This window comes from Gobius niger (assembly GCF_951799975.1).
Source record: "Gobius niger genome assembly, chromosome: 5".
Lineage (NCBI taxonomy): Eukaryota > Metazoa > Chordata > Actinopteri > Gobiiformes > Gobiidae > Gobius > Gobius niger.
The window spans coordinates 26,564,974-26,585,816 of NC_136856.1; the positions used below are offsets into that span (position 1 = coordinate 26,564,974).

General features: G+C 41.0%; 1 protein-coding gene across 6 annotated transcripts in view; it reads right to left on the bottom strand.

The window, feature by feature from the left end:
* The window catches only part of prom1a (prominin 1a), an 87,570-nt gene extending 72,501 nt beyond the window's left edge, over window positions 1-15,069 (bottom strand). For all 6 annotated transcript variants that reach the window (XM_079557253.1, XM_079557252.1, XM_079557255.1 and 3 more), the window contains exon 1: window positions 14,538-15,069. In XM_079557253.1, the coding sequence (XP_079413379.1) occupies window positions 14,538-14,775 (238 nt within the window). In that variant the 5' untranslated portion in view covers window positions 14,776-15,069. The remainder of the gene's footprint in view (window positions 1-14,537) is intronic.
* Window positions 15,070-20,843: the final 5,774 nt, after the last annotated feature.

Genomic DNA, 20,843 nt, shown 5'->3' on the forward strand with positions numbered 1-20,843 from the left:
ACGAGACTATTATCACTGTGCCATGGTTTTCCATAAATCTTCTAAGCTAATTGGTTTTGGAAATAACAGTGACAAAAAATAAAATGTATACGATTCATTTGTATTGCATTTTAACTCATTCAGGAGTGTTAATATTTGGGAGGAGTCTGTAGGTGTCGCTCACTTTTTTTCCCTTCACTTTTCTAGATGCCGAGTCCAGACGCTTTCTGGCGTATAAATACACAAGTCAAAATGTTTACATACTGAGACATGCTCTTGCCTGAGCTTAGACGAGTTGATGCTTACCAGTCTGGTCTGTGTGTGCCCTCAGTCACGCAAAACGCCCAAAGATGTTGTTAGCATTTGGCATCTCCCAGTATATTCCTATAGCTCCAAACGGGTGAAGTTAGAAGCGACCAAGCTCTTCCACGGGCACGCACTAAGACCAGACAGGTACGCATCAACTTGTCTAAGCTCAGGTAAGAACATATCACAGTATGGAAAAACGGTGGCCTGTTCCTTTAATATTGTCTTGTGCTCACTCCCATTTACATTAATCATTCCTGTAGGAAATCCATGATTGCTGCTCAATCTCCTCCTATACAGCATGTTCTAAAAAAGGACAAAAAGGCGGGAAACTGCGCCCCCGTGAGGCAGGCTGAGCACATGCCTCCACAGTGCTCCAGGGCCTGTCAAAGTCTCAGGCTTAAACGTTTTATTTCTACGAAAAAAAAACAGCATGGTTAAAAAAATAATGCCTTGTCCAGCATTGTCACATGGGTCATGACAATTTTTTGAAAAAAAGACACTCTTTGGAGCCAGGTTTTTAAGCAGTGTCTGGGAGGTGCAAAGACTCCCTTGGAATCCATTTTAAAAAGTGTCTTTTGGAGTCGGCCACCAGGGGGTGGTATTGCAGGAATGTCAGCTCCCGGCCATGAGGACCAAAGAGAAGTGTGTTCCTCGCCCATTGCTTTGAACGATTGTGGGCGTTCACAAAGATGCCGTCTGTATTAGCTTGCCTAAATAATATGTGGAATCAAATTAGAGATCAGCCAATGCTTATCCTCATGCAGATACTAAAACCAAAAGGATTTGCAGTTGCTATAAACTGAACAGATGACGGGACAGTCAGTACAGTTGCTACTTGGATATGGGGTTGCCACAGTTGGTCAGGTCTGGATGAATGGTAAAGTCAGTGCCTGTATAAGCACGGCATGTCCATTTCATGACTTTTAATATCATTTATGTAGTTTCTCCAACACTATCGCTTTAAAAGAGGTCTTAAATCATTCAGCCCTATCAATGATAATCTTATCCAACTCCCCGCCTGTGTATTCTGCATATCCACAGTGAGTGCCTCAGACAATGAGTCGACATGATGCTGGAGGCTCCACGTCTCCGAGCCTCTCACCCATCGTCCCCAGTCATTGTGTGACAGCACACAAACATTTAATCAATCAATCAAATTGTATTTGTGTAGCACCTTACAACACCCAGAAGGTGCACAATGTATCAAAAAACAAGAATCACAAAGCATCAACAGACAACAATAAGTAAAACACAAATGTATAAAAACAGCAGTCCAGTCATTTAGACGAGGCTGGCTTCTGTGACAGGCACTTTTACATGACAAGCTGGAAAGAAGCTGTGATTATATCAAATCGAATCGATGGTGACGATGTGGACCTGTAAGCTCATAAACATCTGATGGGGCTCTATCTTTCAGCAATGATGGTCTGATGAAGTCCTCGTTTCGTTCTGATATGGTCTCATCTGTAATCAGTTAAGGCTGTTCACAGATGGGTTTTGGGGAAAACTGGGTCTGCAGGCGCTTAAAAACTCAGAGAAAGGATTTGTATTTCCTCATAAATGTGTTCATTTAGCCTTTACAGAGGAAACAGAACTGTGGGGAAAACGCGCTGTGCATTCAGACTGCAGTACTGACTGTTTACGTACTCACTTTTACTTAAATAGCCAGGAGATATATCTGCCAGATGGAGGTATACCTTCAACTTAAGATTTGTTAAAAGACAAAGTCCTTAAATAAGTTTGCCCAATAGACTAAAGGACATTTTTTCCAGGTATTATATCTGGAGTCACTTATATCGCCAAATGTATTATTTTGCATGAAACTGTAATTCTCATTTATATCCCTGCCCTAATTCTATATCATTCCCTGGGCACTGACAAGTTGCTTTAAGGCGGAGGACTATTTTCCCCACTGGGACCATGAACTCTACAAATACAAAATACAAATGGAATAGTAACAACCTAGATCAATACAGTGGATGGAAGCCAAATTATTTCAGATCGAGAACAATAAAATCATCAATGACAAGTGTTGATAAAGATCAAAGCTTTAAATGTTCTTATTTAGGATGAAATTAATATGAAACCTGGGACTTAAGATCTTTGAAGAAGAGAACTGGACGATTCTCAAAACACGGGGCAACTAAGTGTAAAAATGTCCAGTTCAATCTATTTAGTCAATAATGCAATTTGTAGTATCTTCCATCGTTTATACTCAGACAGTAATAACACAGTAGAACTCATAAACTACAGTATCATCACACTCGTTTTGAGATTGAGGTTTTGACAGTAAGAAACATCTGGATTCCTAAACACGGCTCTGTGGTCTAACTACATCTCTGACAGTTTCTCTGACAGGTTCACTCAGCCTGGCCTTTCAGCCTTTCCCTACACAAACATCTGACCTCCACACTTAAAGGTTAGACCACTCTCACAGAAAGGACGTCTGCACAGCTGTAAAGGCCTTCACATACCGCTGGAATGAAGAATTAATACAAGAATGAATCCAGGCAAAAGTAAATGTTAAGAGTATTGCAGAGAAAGGTTCTTAAGCTGTCATGTGTTCTTGATAAACTTCATGAACTGGACGTTTCGCCTCTTATCCAAGAAGCTTCGTCACTGGGGCTGATTCTTGAAGCTTCTTGGATAAGAGGCGAAAACTACCAAGTACAGACGACAGCAAATGAATAAACAATGGAACAATGGAAAACTCCTTCACGACTGAGAGACTTATGCTAGAGAATGTTCTCGCCCCTGCACGGCCTACCAAAGGACACCTCTCGTGCTGCCCATTGTTGGCATTCCTTATCAATAACTTCATCTCTGCCCGGCGTCATCTTAGTGTGCTATTTGCCCCTGACCGACACTTATCTGTTTCCCCTAAATCGTCCTAGAGGTGGCAACGAAAGAGAGCCAAGAGCCAGTAAGGCTTGTAAGAGACATCCTGGCCAAGGCACATTGATTAGTGTGCAGCAGGAGGCTTCTCTGTAAGGCTTATAATAAGGCAATAGCTGCTTCCCTCTTCTGTGTAAGCAGGAGAACATAACAACTAAAACATGTCAATAGTATTGAATAAGCAAGTTGAAAAAGAAAATCTGGCAAGAGTGATACAATTACTTATTTATAGTGGGAAGACAAAGGCATATTTCATTCACATGGATTTCCCTTTGTCTCTACCGGTTCAACTTTTGCACACATAAAACCATCTTCCATTGCTTCAAGGCTGTTTACCGATCCTGAAGATTTCCACTGACACACATGCATGACTCAGATCTTATGTCATCTCATGGATGTGGGCTGTGTTGCAAACACTTGTGTTAAAGCGTGTTTGGCCCAAAGACACAATGACAGTTGTGGCAGAGGTGGCGAGAGCACAACCTTTATCTTAAAGGGGTTAGATGCAAGTTAGTCATTTTATGCTCACTACTGCCACCTCAGGTCTTATGCGTAACTGCAGCTTCTATATTAAGCTCGTGCATGACGGGACTTTGGATCCGAATTAACACCTTTTTGAGTAGCAGGATTTTAGAGGCAGTTGTGGTGAACAGGTCTGAGCTCATTCTACATATTAGGACATGGATGGAACATGTAGGGGGATGAAAATACTTAGTTTTAACATTTTTAAACTCTGTATAGGGCCTTTAAAGGACGTTTCACCACATCACCTTCAGCGCATTCAACTTGGCCTCCAGAACTGAGCTGTCCACAACAACATGGGAAGAAATATAATAGCTGCAAAATTGATTTGAATAGAATTTTGAATACCTTTGAACATAAGTATATTACGCCTACAGAAGCATTGTTATCGCAATACAAGGTGATACGATATCAATATCGCAAGAAGCTGCAATGCAGGTAATCCATTTACTTGAGATTTACACATTTGTTGCAAGCAAACTACAACAAAAAACAGTATTTAAACTTCTTGTCATATCATTTAGTTCCATATTTGTTTTCTTTTGGTCCTTAAGTACTTTCATGTCTTGTTTTGATACAATTTGATGAAAAAAACAACAATACTTAGTTAAAGGGGCTAAATGCAAGTTGGTCATTTTATACTCACTACTGCCACCTCAGGTCTTATGCGTAACTGCACCTTCTATATTAAGCTGGTGCATGACGGCACTTCGGGCCCGAATTAACAACTTTTTGAAAAACAATCCAAAAATTGCCTCTGATATCTGAATTTTGGAGCAGCACGAAGCATTTACAACACTGGACTCTTTGTTCAGAGAGACCTTTCCAAATAATCCCTGCGCTCTGATTTGTCAAAATGACGTGTTCGCGTGGCTAATGCCTTGTTTAGTGAGCTATAATCATGTTTACAGGCTGTTGGCATTTGATTAGAAGCTTCATCATAATTACATTACATTAGCGATCGGACGAATTAGCGCTGACAATATGAGAGCCATTGTTTGCAGCAGTTATAGCGTAATGAGTAAATGAATCAACCGAATGACTGATCACATCCTCGGAGAAATATGGTACAACTTGCGCTGTGTCCTTAAAAAAACAGCTTAAAGCAACCCAAGTTCAGTGCATCCTACAAACATTGCCTTCAAAGATAAGATAAGATGAAAAAGTTATAGGTGCCTCCGGGTTTTCAAGTAGTGTGAAGTTTATCCTTCAGAGCATGAGGAGAAGTGCTCTGTTCTGTGTTTGTCCTTGGGTCTGAAGGGATTCTCCTCACTACCTCTTAACTATAGAGTAAAAGAAAAGGCCTGCACTAAAAGCCAACACTTAATGCTTGAGAAGAAACATTTGGACTTTAGATGATGAGTGTTGAGGACAGAGTAAGGTCTCTCTGCAGTGAAATACTGAAATATTTAATGGTTACACATATTTTTGTTTTATTTTGTTAAATCATAGAAATCATCGAAATGCAGTTCGCTATCTGAGCCTGTTCCTACAACTTTTAGCAAACATTTTGTTTTGTGGCCATGGATGTGTATCCGATTCTATATAAGGCAGAAATGTTACTGAATATCCTTTAGCATTTAGCTCAGACGCCAACCCGTTGGGTTGACAACGGCTGAATACATCAGGATCGTTCATAATTTTCAATGCTAACTCAGAGCCGTGGGAACATATTTAGTTAGGGGGTGCTGAAGGACACATATTTCCTGTTTATCAATGTTGCTTGCAATGCGTAAACTACCCACTAGGGGCTGCTGCAGCACCCTCAGCACCCTGGGTTCCCACGGGCTTGTGCTAACTTGCTAACTGTCCACATACTTTAGGACACCACTTCTTTTAGTCGTTGTGTTAAACTGCTGGTTTATCATTAGTTCATTCTTAATTTAGTATGTAAATGAGTATTTAGGTATGTGGCCCTTGCCCCGTCAGACCTCAGAAGCGAAGCAGGGAACGGCCTGGTTGGTACTTGGATGGGAGACTGTTTGGTAACACCAGAAAGCCTGGGTGAATGTAGTTAAGTGAGTGGTTGGTGGTGGTCGGAGGGGTCAATGGTTGGACTGGTTGCCTCGCCTTCCGTCAGCCTACCCCAGGGCAGCTGTGGCTGCAACAGCAGCTTACCACCATCACCAAGTAAGAAGTGTCTTTGAGTGTCCAGAAAAGCTCTGTATAAAACTGCTGCGTTATTATTAATTCAGAGATAAGTTGTCGCTTCAGTTTGGCAGCCAGGTTTTCATCACTCAGCCTCACGGCAGCTGAGCCAACTATAATGGCTTCCCATCTGTGAATGAAAAATGCAATGTAGCACAACGTTCAAGCATTGTTTCTTACAAGTTCACTCCAGGTAGTTTGTCTAATGCGTCATTCACTGGGCTCCAATCACTCTGTGTGATTAGCATCCTGACTTACTTCACTTTGTTTAGACAACTATGCAAGGGCAAACATTCATTATTAGACAGTCATTTGAGCATCCCAAGCCGTTGTCCGTGTGCAGCTGGCAACATAATGTGTTGTGATAAACCCAAATGATTAAAAAAAATCAAATTAAGATTTAATCTCGTCTTGTGAGCGATATGCTGCTTGTTGCGTTAAGAATTACAATCTGATTTGCGGACACTAACACAAGGGTTATCCATGTGGACTCACCCAAAACCTGTGAGGAAAAGAACAACACTCAAGTCGACCATCTTGGACTGGACTGATTTGTGCAGCGCTCATGCAAAGTTTAGGGTTTGTATAATTTCATAATAACTTGTTTGTAAGTAGCTGACAATGACTCTTTGCAATGTATTGCAAACGCTTAAAATTTGTGCTTGAGACATCAGGGCTAGGTTTTCCGTATACAGACGGCCTCTCAGGGACTGTCCACCGGTGGTCACGTTTGGCGTTACCAGAGGAGGAAAACAAAGTGGGATGAGAACTACTCTTTCACCAATTATTCCATCACTACTTTAACAAATGCTAAATACATAAACAGCCGAGAATCTGTATCTATGTATGGTATCTATAGTGGGACAGTGGGACAAAGTGAAGGTTGGTTTCCGTAACAACAACCTACAGTTGTGGTCCCTGGGGAAGAGTAACCGACTAATGAGGAAGTTGTTTCTGGGGGGAACTAAATGACGGCCGCACACAGGTCCCACTGGGCGATCCCACATAACAGTGTAGGCCTGTCGCAATAACAACATTTGAAGTTTGATCTACTGAGGCAGGAAAATGTGTTTCGGAAATTGAAAAAAAAACACCTTGTTTTAAAAGTACGTATTGATCCTTTATAACACACAAGTTGCAATAAACATTAATACAAAAACAGGCTAAAAATTCAGGAATGTAGGAAAAGTCGATGTTGTCAATTGTCACGATTTTAAAAAAATTAAGAATCGAGTTGGTCAAATTGATTCTTATTTTCGGAAAATTGATTTTTATTTTTTTATTACTAATAATTTGGATGTTTAAAAATGTTAGTTACAAACTGCACAGTGGCTTTTCAGTTTTTTACATCGAGTGCCACTGCTATTTTTCAAAGTTTGTAGATGCACTTTAACTAAAAACAATAAAATATTTAAAATACATTAACGCCCAGCTCTATTTTCAAATAACACTTCAAATAGTCACAATCGCAGATCATCAGAGGTGCAATTACAGGTTAGTGTCACCTGTTCTATAAATATGACTAAAGTCCCAAGAGATGAGGTACAAAACAGGTTCTGAAATGGATGTGATTATTGTATTAGTTTAGCAGTTCATATTTCAGACTTTGGTCCAATGTTAAAGCACCGTGAGCAGCAGGCCTCCCAAATTGTTCAATACGGTGGCGAGCCGAGTGTTTCATAAAGTCGCTAGAAATGTCCCATATGCCCATCTATTACTATCTATTATCTATTACTCCAGCCGTTCCCCTAGCTCCGCCCCTGGCTCCGCCCCTGGCTCTTACTGTTGCTTTGTCTCTGGCTATAACACTTTACTCTCATAACCCACTCCAGGAAGTTTTTGTGTCGATATCACATACAACCTCTGAATGCAGCCACATTTCAATTTGCAATTCAACTTGATGGTGAATAGCATCTTAGCCCTGGCCCCAAAGTTAATGTAAAAATCGAACCCCAAAATTAGCTTTTTGCATGGTTCTTACCACATTATCTCACAATTGTTTCTTCCGTCAGTCTTAAATGCCCATTAATAGTTCTTCTGTGAGATTGGACAATAACGTAATCTCTACACAATGATACAGTGAACGCACCAGCCATTGTAGCGGGTCTTTATAATGTGATGGATGTGACACACTCTGCTGTCAGGAGGTGTTATTAGCAACCAAATGTGTCTATCAATGGCACCCACCCACATTGGCTCGATCTGCTATTCGTACAGCGAGGCGTGAGCTGTGACAAGGCCTACTGCTGTTGCACTGGGAGCAGTTTACATGAGGACATATGGTCTGAGGAAAACACAACACCTGTGATACATACTCCTATGGGACAGCCTATGCTGGCTTCTCTTGCGTAATGTTTTGTTCAGCAATTAAGAGGATTTCTTTCAAAGGCTGCTTGTGTTTTGTGTTGAAAGGTGGACTGGATAATTCACTGATTTAGATTCGGATGCCTTGTTGTGTGAATGACCGCTCAGGGGTTGGAGCATTTTTGTCCACGAATCCAAAGACACTTCACAAACCGTGCCTACGTAATGTGGCGTGTGAGTGAGAAGCTGACGGTGGTCGAAGGGGCCGATAGCGAAGATTGGCAGCCGTACATCCGTCAAGTCTACCTCAGGAGAGCTGCAGCGACAACAACACTGCCTGAAATTTGTAAAGTAAGTTTGAGCATAAAACAGAATCTATCTCTAAAGTAATGAAGCCTCTTTCAAACTTGGCACACCAATTCAATAAACAACAACAAACACTGAGATCAGAGCTGGATTAACTCAATGTTAGAATAGAAATCCGCCAGATTAGAGAAGACTAGCAAATGTACTGACTACAGACTAACATGAGCTAGTAAAATCTTTCTTTTTTTTTAATACAAAGCCAATTGTACTAGTTGATGAGTTTAAATATCTAGGCTTGACCCCACCCTTTCTTTACATTCTCACATACATCACCCAATTATTATTTCCTATTTTAGATTACAGTGATATAGTTTATCAGAACACTACAGCTACTAATCTTCAACCACTCAATGTTGTTTAGTCTGTGCAGGTTCATTTTCCGTTGGCCCTTCAGGACCCACCACTGCTCGTTGTATCAACAAGTCTCTTGGCTCACTCCATCCTCCAGACGACAATTTCATTGGTTATTATGTATCTTAGTTTAAAACAATATTTATATTAACACATATTTAAAGAGGGGTATTATGCTTTTTTCAATCACATAGCACCAGTCTATATCACACTACAATGATGACGAAACCTTCTGTTGGTCTGTAAATGCAGTAAATTAGAATAACTGCCTTGTATAAAATTGCTCTCTCAAAATGGCTGTAGCGAATGTCTTGAAATAGGCCTCTGTCTCTTTAAGAACCTCTGACTCTTTCCGACACGCCCCCTCCACATGCTGTCTGTGGCATCAGTGGGGAGGGGGTGCTGCTGAGGAGCAGTGGTTGGTTACTCGGCTGGTGACGAAAGCTCAGAGGCGTCTCCAGGAGGTGGGGGCGTTCCTAGGAGGACTCAGGCAAACCTATCCCTAAAATGGCTGCCATCAGAGTTTTTACAGATTACTCAAAAATACGTGAATGTGCCAAGGCAACACTTCAGGCATGTTTTTAATGAGGGAATGACATAATAACATGATGTAAAGCTTGAAAAAGTCGATTTTGCATAATACCCCCCATTTAAGTTTTGTTTATTTCATTTCTTCCTATTCACCTTCTTCCGCCCCGCCCACTTTTGCCACTTTTTGCTTTGTCTCAGCACTTCCGTTGTACAGACACTTCCGGTCGAGCGCAAAGCCCGTTCATTTAAACGGAGAACGAGGGAAAATATTCTCCTCAAATCTGATGTTTCGTAGATTGATTTGTGTAAAATGGCCAATGTTCATTTGCACCAACATGTCAACTCTGCACCGTTTCTCTGTGCAGCCAAAAAACGGCTTTGTTTTCGTGTAGTAACTGATTTTATGTGGACTCCTCCAGTCCCATGTTAACAGATAGGAGAAAGGGGGCGGGCACAATTCATGGAGGCGCCCACGCGAGCCTCCGGAATAAGGTGAATAGTTTAAGAAACGCAAATCAAAACTTTTTTGTTGTCCCACAAACTAAAAAGTAAATACTTGCACAAAGTACCTGCCTCTATCCACTATGTCTTCCTTTTACATATAATTGTTTTTGACTCTAGTGTCTTCTCTTTGTTGAGGACATCTGTTTGTGACTGTATTTGTTATTGATTTTGTGAATGTGTATTTGGGTGTGCAGGTGTGACGTATGCATGGGCGTGCTAGTGTTTGTGCATGGTGGGGGATTTAATTATGTTTATGTCTATTATGTCCTGGATTTTTTTGTTCAATCCATGTCTGTTTGTGCATAATTTGCTTTCGGGACGATTGAGGACCCTCTTAAAAACGAGACGGTGCATCTCAAGGGGACATCCTCCAAATAAATAAATAAAAGCAATACAAAAAGCACGCTAACAGCCGGGTCTCCTCTGATCATGTGAACAGCGACTACAGTATTTTACATTCAAAATAATCTGTTTATTATCGTGGAATAGCGTCAGGAATCCTATGAGAAATCTGGTTTTGATGACACAACCAGTTCAGATTGACGTTTCAATGTGAAGTTGTGGATTACATAACACAACCCGATGTAAAACAAGTACTTCTGTGGATTGCATCTTAAATGTTTGCACGCTCGACTGACCCCAGCCTCTTACAATGCTCTGACATCAGCTCTGCCCACTGGACCTTAAACAGTCACATTCTGTCTTGCCGCTTGTCTTTTACACACAACCTCAGCTGCCTGCGGATTGCACAACATCGCCATAACAGATTGGCTGCAAAAGTGAATTCATATTAGTGGAGTAGTTTGGACTTGCTTAGATTTATTTACTTGGACCCAGATTTTTCAAGTTCTTGTAACATATCTCTTCTCATTTCCATTTTCCTCCAATATTTTCAGATAACTCTATCCAACGGTGAAACAATGTAGCCTATTGTTGCGATGTGGCCAGGCAGAAATTGTCCCTCTCTCGGACAAAGCTATCTGTGATCTTTGGCTTAATAAAAAGGTTGGTGACCACCGGTTTAAGATGATCCGCAGCATTCTGAAACTAAGCCGTGTTGCGTTTCGGTTTTGACAGGGCGCCTCCTATTCATTCCAACGGCGCAGACAGACCATTGAATTTGTCACAGCACAATCCCCACGCTGCTATTTATACACGTGACCTTTGCTGACATGTCGCTGATGAACCCAAAATTAATAATGAAATCCCCGGGGCGTGTAAGCAAAGATGACAAAGCGTGGAGCCGACGCGTGCGCCGCAGTTTAGTTCCACTTGGATTCCCGTTTCTCTCAATGGACAGAGGATTTAGGAAGGCTAGTGCTGGTGGCCAACTAGAAACTTTAAAGGGCTAACAACATATGGAGCAAAGGATTATGGGATTTGCTCATTAACAAGGTGACTCGTCGTGGAGAGGCTAATCTGCAAATCGTCCCCATTGAAAACAGATACGGTCTTGGTCACTCAAAGCCAGGGCTGCAACTAACGATTATTTTGGTAAGCGATTAATCGATAATTTTTACGATTAATCGATTGGCTGTGAAAGGTGCATGGAAATTGTATTTTTTTTTAAATTTTCTTATCACAGAACGCTAAAGTGGCGCCGCTTGAGGACATGTTGATGGAGTAAACTTAAAGCAAACGTTTGGAGGAGGCTCTTTGTGCTAATTCTGCTTTCTGATTGGACAAGACAAAGACAGATATTTAGGAAATGTACAATGTACAAAACACTGCAAACCCTAACTTTAAAAACAAAGTAGGTTTTCATTCAAAATACATAATTTTCATGTCTTTTTTTGCTCTATTTTAGTCAGGGTTTACTAGAAAACGATTAATCGATTACTGAAATAGTTGACAACGATTTTAGTAATCAATTAGTTGTCGATTAATCGATTAGTTGTTTCAGCCCTACTCAAAGCGCTTTACATCGAGGCAGGGGCGGACTGGGACTGAAAAACAGCCCTGGACTCTGACCAGCCTGGCCCAAATTAGCGTAATTGTGACACTTCCACAAATACTTATTTTAACCTCTAACCACCCGCCTTAACCGAGTGCATTTTCCCCATGTCAACTTTTTTATTTTTATTTTATTTTATTTTTATCATCAGCAAAAAGAACGGGAAATGCGGTCATAGAAACAGAAGCAAAATCATTAATATAACTAATAAATAATAATGGTCCCATAATTGAACCTTGTGGTGCACCATACTCCACGGAATTCCTTTTAGATTCATATTTTTTTTATATTGGGCTTTACCCAAATCTAAAAGCTTCTCGACTGGAGAGCAAAGGAGACCTACAAAAGTGATGGTAACTTTTTGTCACGTCATTTTTGTCATATTTTTGTTTTTGTTTTTTTTCTATCATTTGTTTGTGTTTTTCTCACGTTTTTGTAATTTTTTCATCACATTTTTTGTCACTTTTTGTTGCTTTTCCAGCACATTTTTGTTTTGTTTTCATCCTCTTTTTCTCGCTATTTTGATGCTTTTCGTTTTAGCTTTTAGATTTGGGTGAAGCTCAGTTGAGGCGGGACCAATGGCCCTAGAGCCAGTGGCCCTTCTGTGCTCTTCCAGAATGGACATATGGCCAGTCCGCCCCTGCATCGAGGAAGAGACCATTGCCCCGCTCACATAATCAGACACCAGCAGACACTGGGGGAAAGGGCGAGTTAAGGCACACTGCGGAACATTTTGAAATCCAATGTTGCCAATACAAAACACGCTCTTAATGACCAGATGCAGAAAAAGCCTCTTTCAGTGGGTTATCAAAGAATGGACTTGGATGAAGACCTAACCTAAGTTTGAATCTTATATTTGGCCGCCTTTTGTCAACATCTCCATGGAGACAAGCTGGAGACGTCCCCACTCCCAGTAAAGTTTCAGTCAGGTCTGATGAACCCCAAACACAGCAAACACACATTTGTTTGGTCTTTTTGTTTTCTCTACAATAAAAATGCTTTTATTTAATTCTATTTATTCCGCGGAAATGTTGCGCAGTGTGGCTTTAAGTGTCTTGGCCCAGGACTCAACCACATTAGACGGAGGAAAGTGAAGCATCAGCGATTAGCAAGACTTGATTAGCAGGGGAAACAATTTGAGAGAGTGCAGGGGAGACTTTAATAACACAGAGGAGCAGCACCTGTGGGGACACAGACTGAATGACTAAAATGCAGAGGGAGACGCTCCAAGACAAATTGATTACAAAGAGATATTGATTACAAAGAGATATTGATTACAAATAATAATACTGTGTCACATCATCAGATATATTATACCATTATATCAATGGTGTCAAGTAAAGACAGATACAGTACAGTAAATATGTCACAGGATCTTGACAGAAATTGTGAATAGGGTCTTATTAGTGTGTAGATAATAGAAGACCCAAAATGCACCAGAATACAGACATTTGCTGGGGTTAAATTTCGATTTTCCAAGTGGAGGAGCCCCCAGACCCCCTCTCAGATGCACAAGGAAAAAAAAGAATGAATAAACTTACACTACTACAAAATCAAAACAAAAACTGCAATGTGCTGCAAATGAATTAACTTGCATGATAACTTTTACTTGCAATATATGTAAAACATATATCTGTTGGCAGACTGTGAAGGCATCATGGCACACTTACACCAATGAGTTTCAATTTCCTTAAATTACACCCAATGCAAAGGTTTGCAGAGCCCTGTTGAGGCTACTTTAAGTTCCTTGCTAATAAAAATAAATACAAAATATTGCAGGCAAACAAAATACCTGTGCCTAATTCTATAATGAGCAAAACAGCCACAACAGGTCTGCTGTACACCTCTGAATAGGTATTCATTTTTTTTTTAGCTCTCTGCCCTCGAATCAGAGGAAGAAGATCCTGCTGCACCAACTTTGCTAAGAAGAACAGAGCCCACCTGAGGGTTTTTCAATCCAAATACAGTATGAACAATTTGGATGTTTAAAGGGACTATACGGAGTTGGAAAATGTATTTTTCCTCCCCCTACATGTTCCAGCCATGTCCTAATGTATAGAATGAGCCCAGACCTGTTCACCACGACTGCCTCTAAAGTCACTCAAAAAGTTGTTAATTCAGGTCCGAAGTGCCGTCATGCACAAGCTTAATATAGAAGCTGCAGGTGCGCGTAAGACCTGAGGTGGCAGCAGTGAGCATAAAATGACCAACTTGCAACAATCTTTGTTGCACAGTGTACTGCACAGTGACTTTTCAAATAGAGAAAGGGTTTGCCTTTGCAATTTTGTTTATGTTGATGCACTTTAATTAAATACAATGAATATATAATATATTTAAAATATATTTACTGTTCGCAGTTATTTTTGTTTTAAATGGGGGCAAAACATCGAAACGAATCGTAAATCAAGTTTTTTATTTAAAAAAATCGCAGATGAAAATGGCCAGCCCTGGGTCAAGTGCATGAGACTCACCGATATCCCAGTGTGTATAAAATTCAGAAGGGCATCATTCTGGATTCTACTCTGGAGGGAAGCAAGGTTGTCCAATCCGCACCCCAGCATCTCCCTCCCCCGCCACACAGACTAAAACTACATCAATCCGCAGCCTAAACACATGCATTAATTCAAGCAACCAAATAAATAAATACAAAATAACAACATGTATGAAATCTGACCGTGCGGGAAAGGGTTGGGCTGCACCACGTGTAGAAAAGCGTGCACCAGCTGGAAAAGTATCCCGATCGGTCCCGGTTCGTAATGGGCCAGAGTCTCGTAAACTCCCGCGGGGACGTAGCCGAAATCCAACTTTTGTGGCGGTGGAAGTCTCCGTGAGTCCGTCTCCGATTCCAGCTCGCCGTGAACAAGTCCCGACGAAACTATCGCAAACACACCTAACCACAACATCGTGTCCATCCTGCTCCAACTGTGCCTCAAATGTGACTTTAATGCCAAGAAATGGTCGGATCTTCGCGGGATTAAGCGTGAAACAGGAGCTGTGATGTCAACTGCCGTTAGCAGCTCGTTACGTGGTGCTCCCGGAGGAGACCCCGGCCTTGAGCATCGTTTCCCCCCGCGCTCAGAGCATCTCAAAGCGGGTGGACGTGTGGAGCGGGTCCTCGGTGCTGGCTCCTCTGCGCTGTTTGGTCCCACACAGATCGGATGTGAGTGAGTGAGCGGCACTTGTCCTCCCTCCAGCAGCGTGTGTGTATCCACGGGGGCGCGCGGCGTCATTGGAGGAGAGCCGTGAGCGCGCGGGGAGGAGAGAGCGGCTTTCAGGGAACAGCGCCTCCTGCTGGACACTGCGCATTTTCTCAACTTTGGCATTATCAAAAAATAAAAAAATAAAAAATAAAAATAGCGATGAAAACACGACCAAAAAGCGACAAAAAAGGAGCGAAAACATGACCCCAAGAAAAAGCGCAATAAAGAAAGTCTTTCATGTATTGTTTATGTGAGTCTTGTCTTTGGGTGTTTATATGATGTATGTATATGTCTTTTTTATACTATGGACCTAGAGTCTGAATAAAGAATGATGATGAACAAAAACAAGCAACAAAAGTGACAAAAACGTAATGCATTTAAAGGTCCTATACATTGTTTTTGTTTCGCAAGACTCCACTTAATTAAGCATCAGCTTGAAAGCAAAAACACAGATAATATATTTTTTTTATATAATTGGAAATAAATTAATGCGTCAAGATGTTAAAGCAGTACTAAGTAACTCTTCCCCCTAGAGGCCATAAGCGCAACTGCAGGTGTAGTAGCAAGTTACGATTTTTTAACTTATTAATTGTCTTGGAGAGTAAATACTACACTGACAGAAAAGGCGAAGGGAGAGAGGGATACTGTGCATCCAATTATACAATGGAAATATTTTTTTTCACTCAAACTTGGCTGTAAATACTGTTTAAAGTGACGTTAGCCCGCAGTTAGCTTTGCCCGTTAGCATGTTAGCTTCTTCTTCGTGATTCCATTAGTGTGAATTGCTTACTCCGGACCGGTGGCAGTCAAGTTGCAAACATGGTTTTCTGGCCAGAGACACCAGGGGGAGATGAAAGACCCTCCAATCATCCCATAAACACTTGTATGACCCCCACAGGGACTACGAAAAGGATTTATTAAGGTAAACACGTTACTTAGTACTGCTTTAAAGTTGTGGAACGTGAAGAATTGAGCAGAAATGTGTGAAGAAATATTTGAATGGATTTCACTCACAGTTTGAACTTTTACTCCTTATGTCATTGTTGAGAACAAAAATACTTTCAACGGCTATAACTTCATCAACTAAACTAAATGTAGTTCATTTCAGCTCTACCAAATGGTCATAATTAACCACATATCATTGAATAGGACACTGTTACATCCCCCACAAGTGCCATTGGTTATTCATTTGGTGTAAATTCACTTAATCTCACTGACTTCCAAACCAGTCATTACCTAACCCCCCCCCCAGCGAGAGTGTAACAGGTACAACTCTGTCCTCACGATCTTCGACTTCGGTTCAGACCCCAGGGCAGATGGGCTGCAGCTCGGGTATCCTTAACGGAGCGCTCTGATTGGCCGAGCAGCGGTCAGGTGGGCAGCCTACACTCTGGTACTGTACAAAGGGCTGTTGTATGGTATGGGGCAGATGGGGGACCCTGGCTTCTGTACACAGGGGCCCATTATTATGCGGGGCTTTGATCAGTCACTGCACAAGACCTCTGCTTTGGTAGCTGACCCGCTCTGATGGGACGTCCCGGTTTATACGTGACATTTATTTGTGAAGGGAAGATGAAATGACACACAGCTTTTTGTAAGCTGTGTGTGGTTCTGCAGTGTCTGGGGTTTTTGTTTTCTCTTTAAATCAGTCCTTGGACCAGGGGCGGACTGGGACTGAAAAACGGCCCTGGACTCTGGACCAGACTGGCCCAAACTAGCGTGATTGCAACACGTCCACAAATACATGTTTATCCCTTAACCGCGTGCATTTTCTCCAGTTCGGCTTTACCCAAATCTAAAAGCTACAGAGCAACAGTGTAATGCCTGATTTGAAAGCTAAGACTTACAAAAGCGATGGAAACTTTTTGTCACGTTGTCGCCACATTTTTGTCATGTTTTTGTTGCTTTTTCGTCACTTTTTTGTTGTGTATTCGTTGAGTTTTCGCCACTTTTGTGTCACTTTCGTATTGTGTTTTTGTGGCTTTTTTTCATTGCTTTTTTCCATTGCTTTGTTGTGTTTTCGTCTCTTTTTTCCGTTTTCATCTTCATCTTTTCGTCGCTATTTTGATTCTTTTCTTTTAAGCTTTTAGATTTAGGTAAAGCTCGGTTAAGGCGGGGGGGGGGTAAGAGGAGATAATGGAAAGGCCAGACCGGTGGCCCAAGAGCCAGTGGGCCTTCTGTGCTCTTCCAGAATGGACATATGGCCAGTCCGCCCCTGCCTTGGACTAACACTAAATTTTAAATATACCTTGAGTGAGAGCTTAACAGAAGGGTGAATGGAACTTGTGTTGATGTGAAGTGAACAGTTTTGTACATTGTATGTCAGCAGTGCCTCTTGGCAAAGATTTCCCTTCAGTCCATCTTGGCCGCCTGAGAAACGCACCAAGAGTGTTATAGTAGGACAGCAGTAGCCTTTGCAAACAACAATGTGTACAGAGGCGTACAGTATGATTAAAACAATGCCGTTTTCACATTGTCCATACATGATCCATATTTGCCCTCCAGCATAGAAGAAAGAAAAGGCCCCATCTGCTTAAGACAACATGATCCAGACAGACTGAACTCTCTCCTAATAATAACACTGGCGAGGACTTTCTCTCGTGGCCCCGATCTGTAGCCGTCTCCACAGTGCCTGTCTGGATGATAAGGAGCTTACGCGTCTAAGAATGTGTGGATATTCCGAGTTCTCTGGGACAGGTGAGTCAGAGCTGGCGTCTAAACCCGATGGGATTAACCGCGCACGCCCCATACAACGCAAACTTATCAGCGTCATTCGGCTATTGATACAGTTTTTGGCTGCAATTATCCTCACGCCCCGAAGACAAAACCAGAGCGGCGTTAGCAAACCAGTTTTAATTCATTCAAAACAAGAAAGAACAAAAAAAAGAATATTTACACAATGTTACTGCTTTGAAAGTAAATATGCTGTAAACCGTGAGAGAAAGCAGGCAGTGTGGACCCTCAAAGAGCACTTCTAATGTCACCCCCGCAGAACATATCGGATTCTGAAAATGCAACAAAATCATATATAGTTTTATATTATCTTTTCACATCAAAGGTTCCGAAAACAGAACCATCTCTCATATCAATAACTATAATTGCAAATCTGGTACAATTATTAACAACAATATTTACACAGTCTGACACTTAAACAATACAAAGAAAAAATAAATTAGATTTTAAATAACACAAATGTACCATTGAATATAATTAATGTGCTAATACAATACAGCACCAAAAGAAAATGTAATTTCACCTATAGAAGATGTCAATTTGTCACATGGCACAGTCGATTTAAAGTGATAGTCTGTAAGCTAAAATGTTTTACAAATTTAATATGTTGCTTATAATTGACCACCTGGGACTGAAATGAATCTAAGTAATATTCTACAATAATGTTATTTTTTTGTCTGAAGCCCCTCCCTTTGTGGATCTCAGCCACCACTTTGACCAATGAGACGAGCTTTCCAGCACAGGGAACAAGGAGGGTTTGAGTATCTGCCGATATCAGATATTAACCGATACCAAGAGACTTTCTTAAAAGCGGCAGCTGTGAGTGAAAAAAGTGAATGGTCTCTTTTCTCCAGTGTCACATCAAAAAGTCAAATCTTTTCTTGCAAATGAGCCAATCCAGCAGTGGCTGATTTTATTTTATGAAGTGATCCAATCATAATTTATGTCTCAGCTTTGATTAGTTGATGTTAGCATTAGGATGCTGCCGCTAGCATTAGCATACTGTTGCTAGCCAAGCCATGGCGATCAAAAATATGCTTTAAAATTAACTCAAATGCCCATATTCACTGACATTTAGTTGTGGTTCAGTATCGAATATTTGTAGCCTATACCCGATATTGTATTTTGTCCAGTATCGGCGCCAATATCCCATACCAGTATCGGATCGGTGCATCGCTGGCTTTCAGGCCCAATCAGGAGGGAAAGGTGAGGGAGCTTGACAGTTGCTTTAAAACTTCTCATTTTGCAATCTTTCAGACCATCACTAGAAATTCTGAATACAGAATGTTTCACCCTCAAAAGGATGTTCTCTCTTTTTTGTCTGAGCAAGCAAAAAACAAAAAAACAAAAAGGCAAATATCTTAAGGTTCAAGTGTGGAATTGTTAATTTATGCACTAAATTCCCAAATCAAAATTCTATGTTTCTATGTTCTATGTCGGTTTAACATAATCATTTTGCTGATTCAGTCCGATATTTCAATAACAATCGTATGTTGCATATGGAGTCTATCGTTGTGGCTTTGCTAAATATTTGGCGTTTTAGAACCCACGTAGGTCGGACTATGATGTGATGGTTGGCAAAGTGCTCTTGTAAACATTTTCTTCTTTTAAATATCAGGTATGATGTGTCGATCATATTAGAAAGGCAATCGTGAAGATAGATATATTGCTTCTATAGTAGTCTAAAGTTGTAAACACTGAATGGTGAAATGGTGGTGTGAGACAGTGTGGTCCTTCTTCAGTGCAGTCTGGCAGGTAAATCTAATGATGATGGAATACGAACACAGCCTCCGTAACAAAGGTTGCCAGAAGCTCCTGTTTTCTTATCACGTTCCACAAAAGCTGCGAGCGTTTATCTGTGAAATGGTCCTTTCTGTAAACAATATCTGCAACAGCTCAAAGCACTAAGCGGCTTTATCTGTTGGCTGCGCAAACCACCGAGGCTTCCTCACGACTCAAAATGTCATGTTCACAAAACCTGTGGTGAAAGCAGAGAATACCGCCTTATTTAAGCTTTTAATTTGTGGAGATGAATAAAGCTCATTGTGCGAATGCGCTCTTTTCTTCTCACAATAACAACTGGATACAGTTTTTACTGAATGCGATGGCACTTCTGTATAATCGCCAAAAACGTAGCATAGGGTGAATTGCTTAATATCTGTCCGATGAGAATCTTAACAGGCTAATATGTGGTTATCTAAGCTAGTACATCAAGCCAGCCATGTTTTCAGAGAATAAATTGACTTCTATCATAGACTTGCTGTGAATCTCCATTACACAGATCCAGAGCATTTGGCTTTTAATAACTTTGACTTGCAAATGCCAGTGCTCCTGCTATTGCGCTCACTCTTGTAAACAAGGGCTTTTAATCTTGCAGATGAGCTGAGATAGTTTCACTCTAAATGGCCTACAGTTTAAAACTACCGCTGTATCAAAATGTCTTTTAGTTTATGGTTAACATTTCTATAAATACTGGGTTAATCCACATGAAACGGCAACTGGCAAAATGCGGAAGTCATGTGATGCCAGTGATACCAAAGCTTTGGTTAGTTGCAATGGATTATCAAACTAAAGCATTTGGCAGAGGATGCCCTGTGCCAAATGGGCCAAAGCTTACCGCTACTAGCTACTCCTGACACCCATCTCGGTTTTTGTTCTCCATTTCTAGAACACGAGCCCAATACGACACAATCTTGCAGAAAAGTTGTCAGGTGGCACATTTTAATTGGCAGGAGCAGACGTTTTGCGGCCGCTTGACTAATAATGTTTCTGGTCCCGAGCGCATTTACGAACGGAAGAGCTTGTGTGCTCTCTCCATCTCACGCCACTCAAACATTGTGGCATATTTATGTTTCTAAACTTGAACTCTTTTTTTTTTTCTGTTTGGATTGGGGAAGTCGTGTTGTTCCACCAGTAAATTGAGAAGTAACTGAAGTGCATATAAGATGACATGAACAAAGGGTACACTAATCTGGGTACCATTTTTAAAACCAAAAATATATTAATAACAATTAGTTAATAAATGAATTAGCATGTCCTTTTTTTCC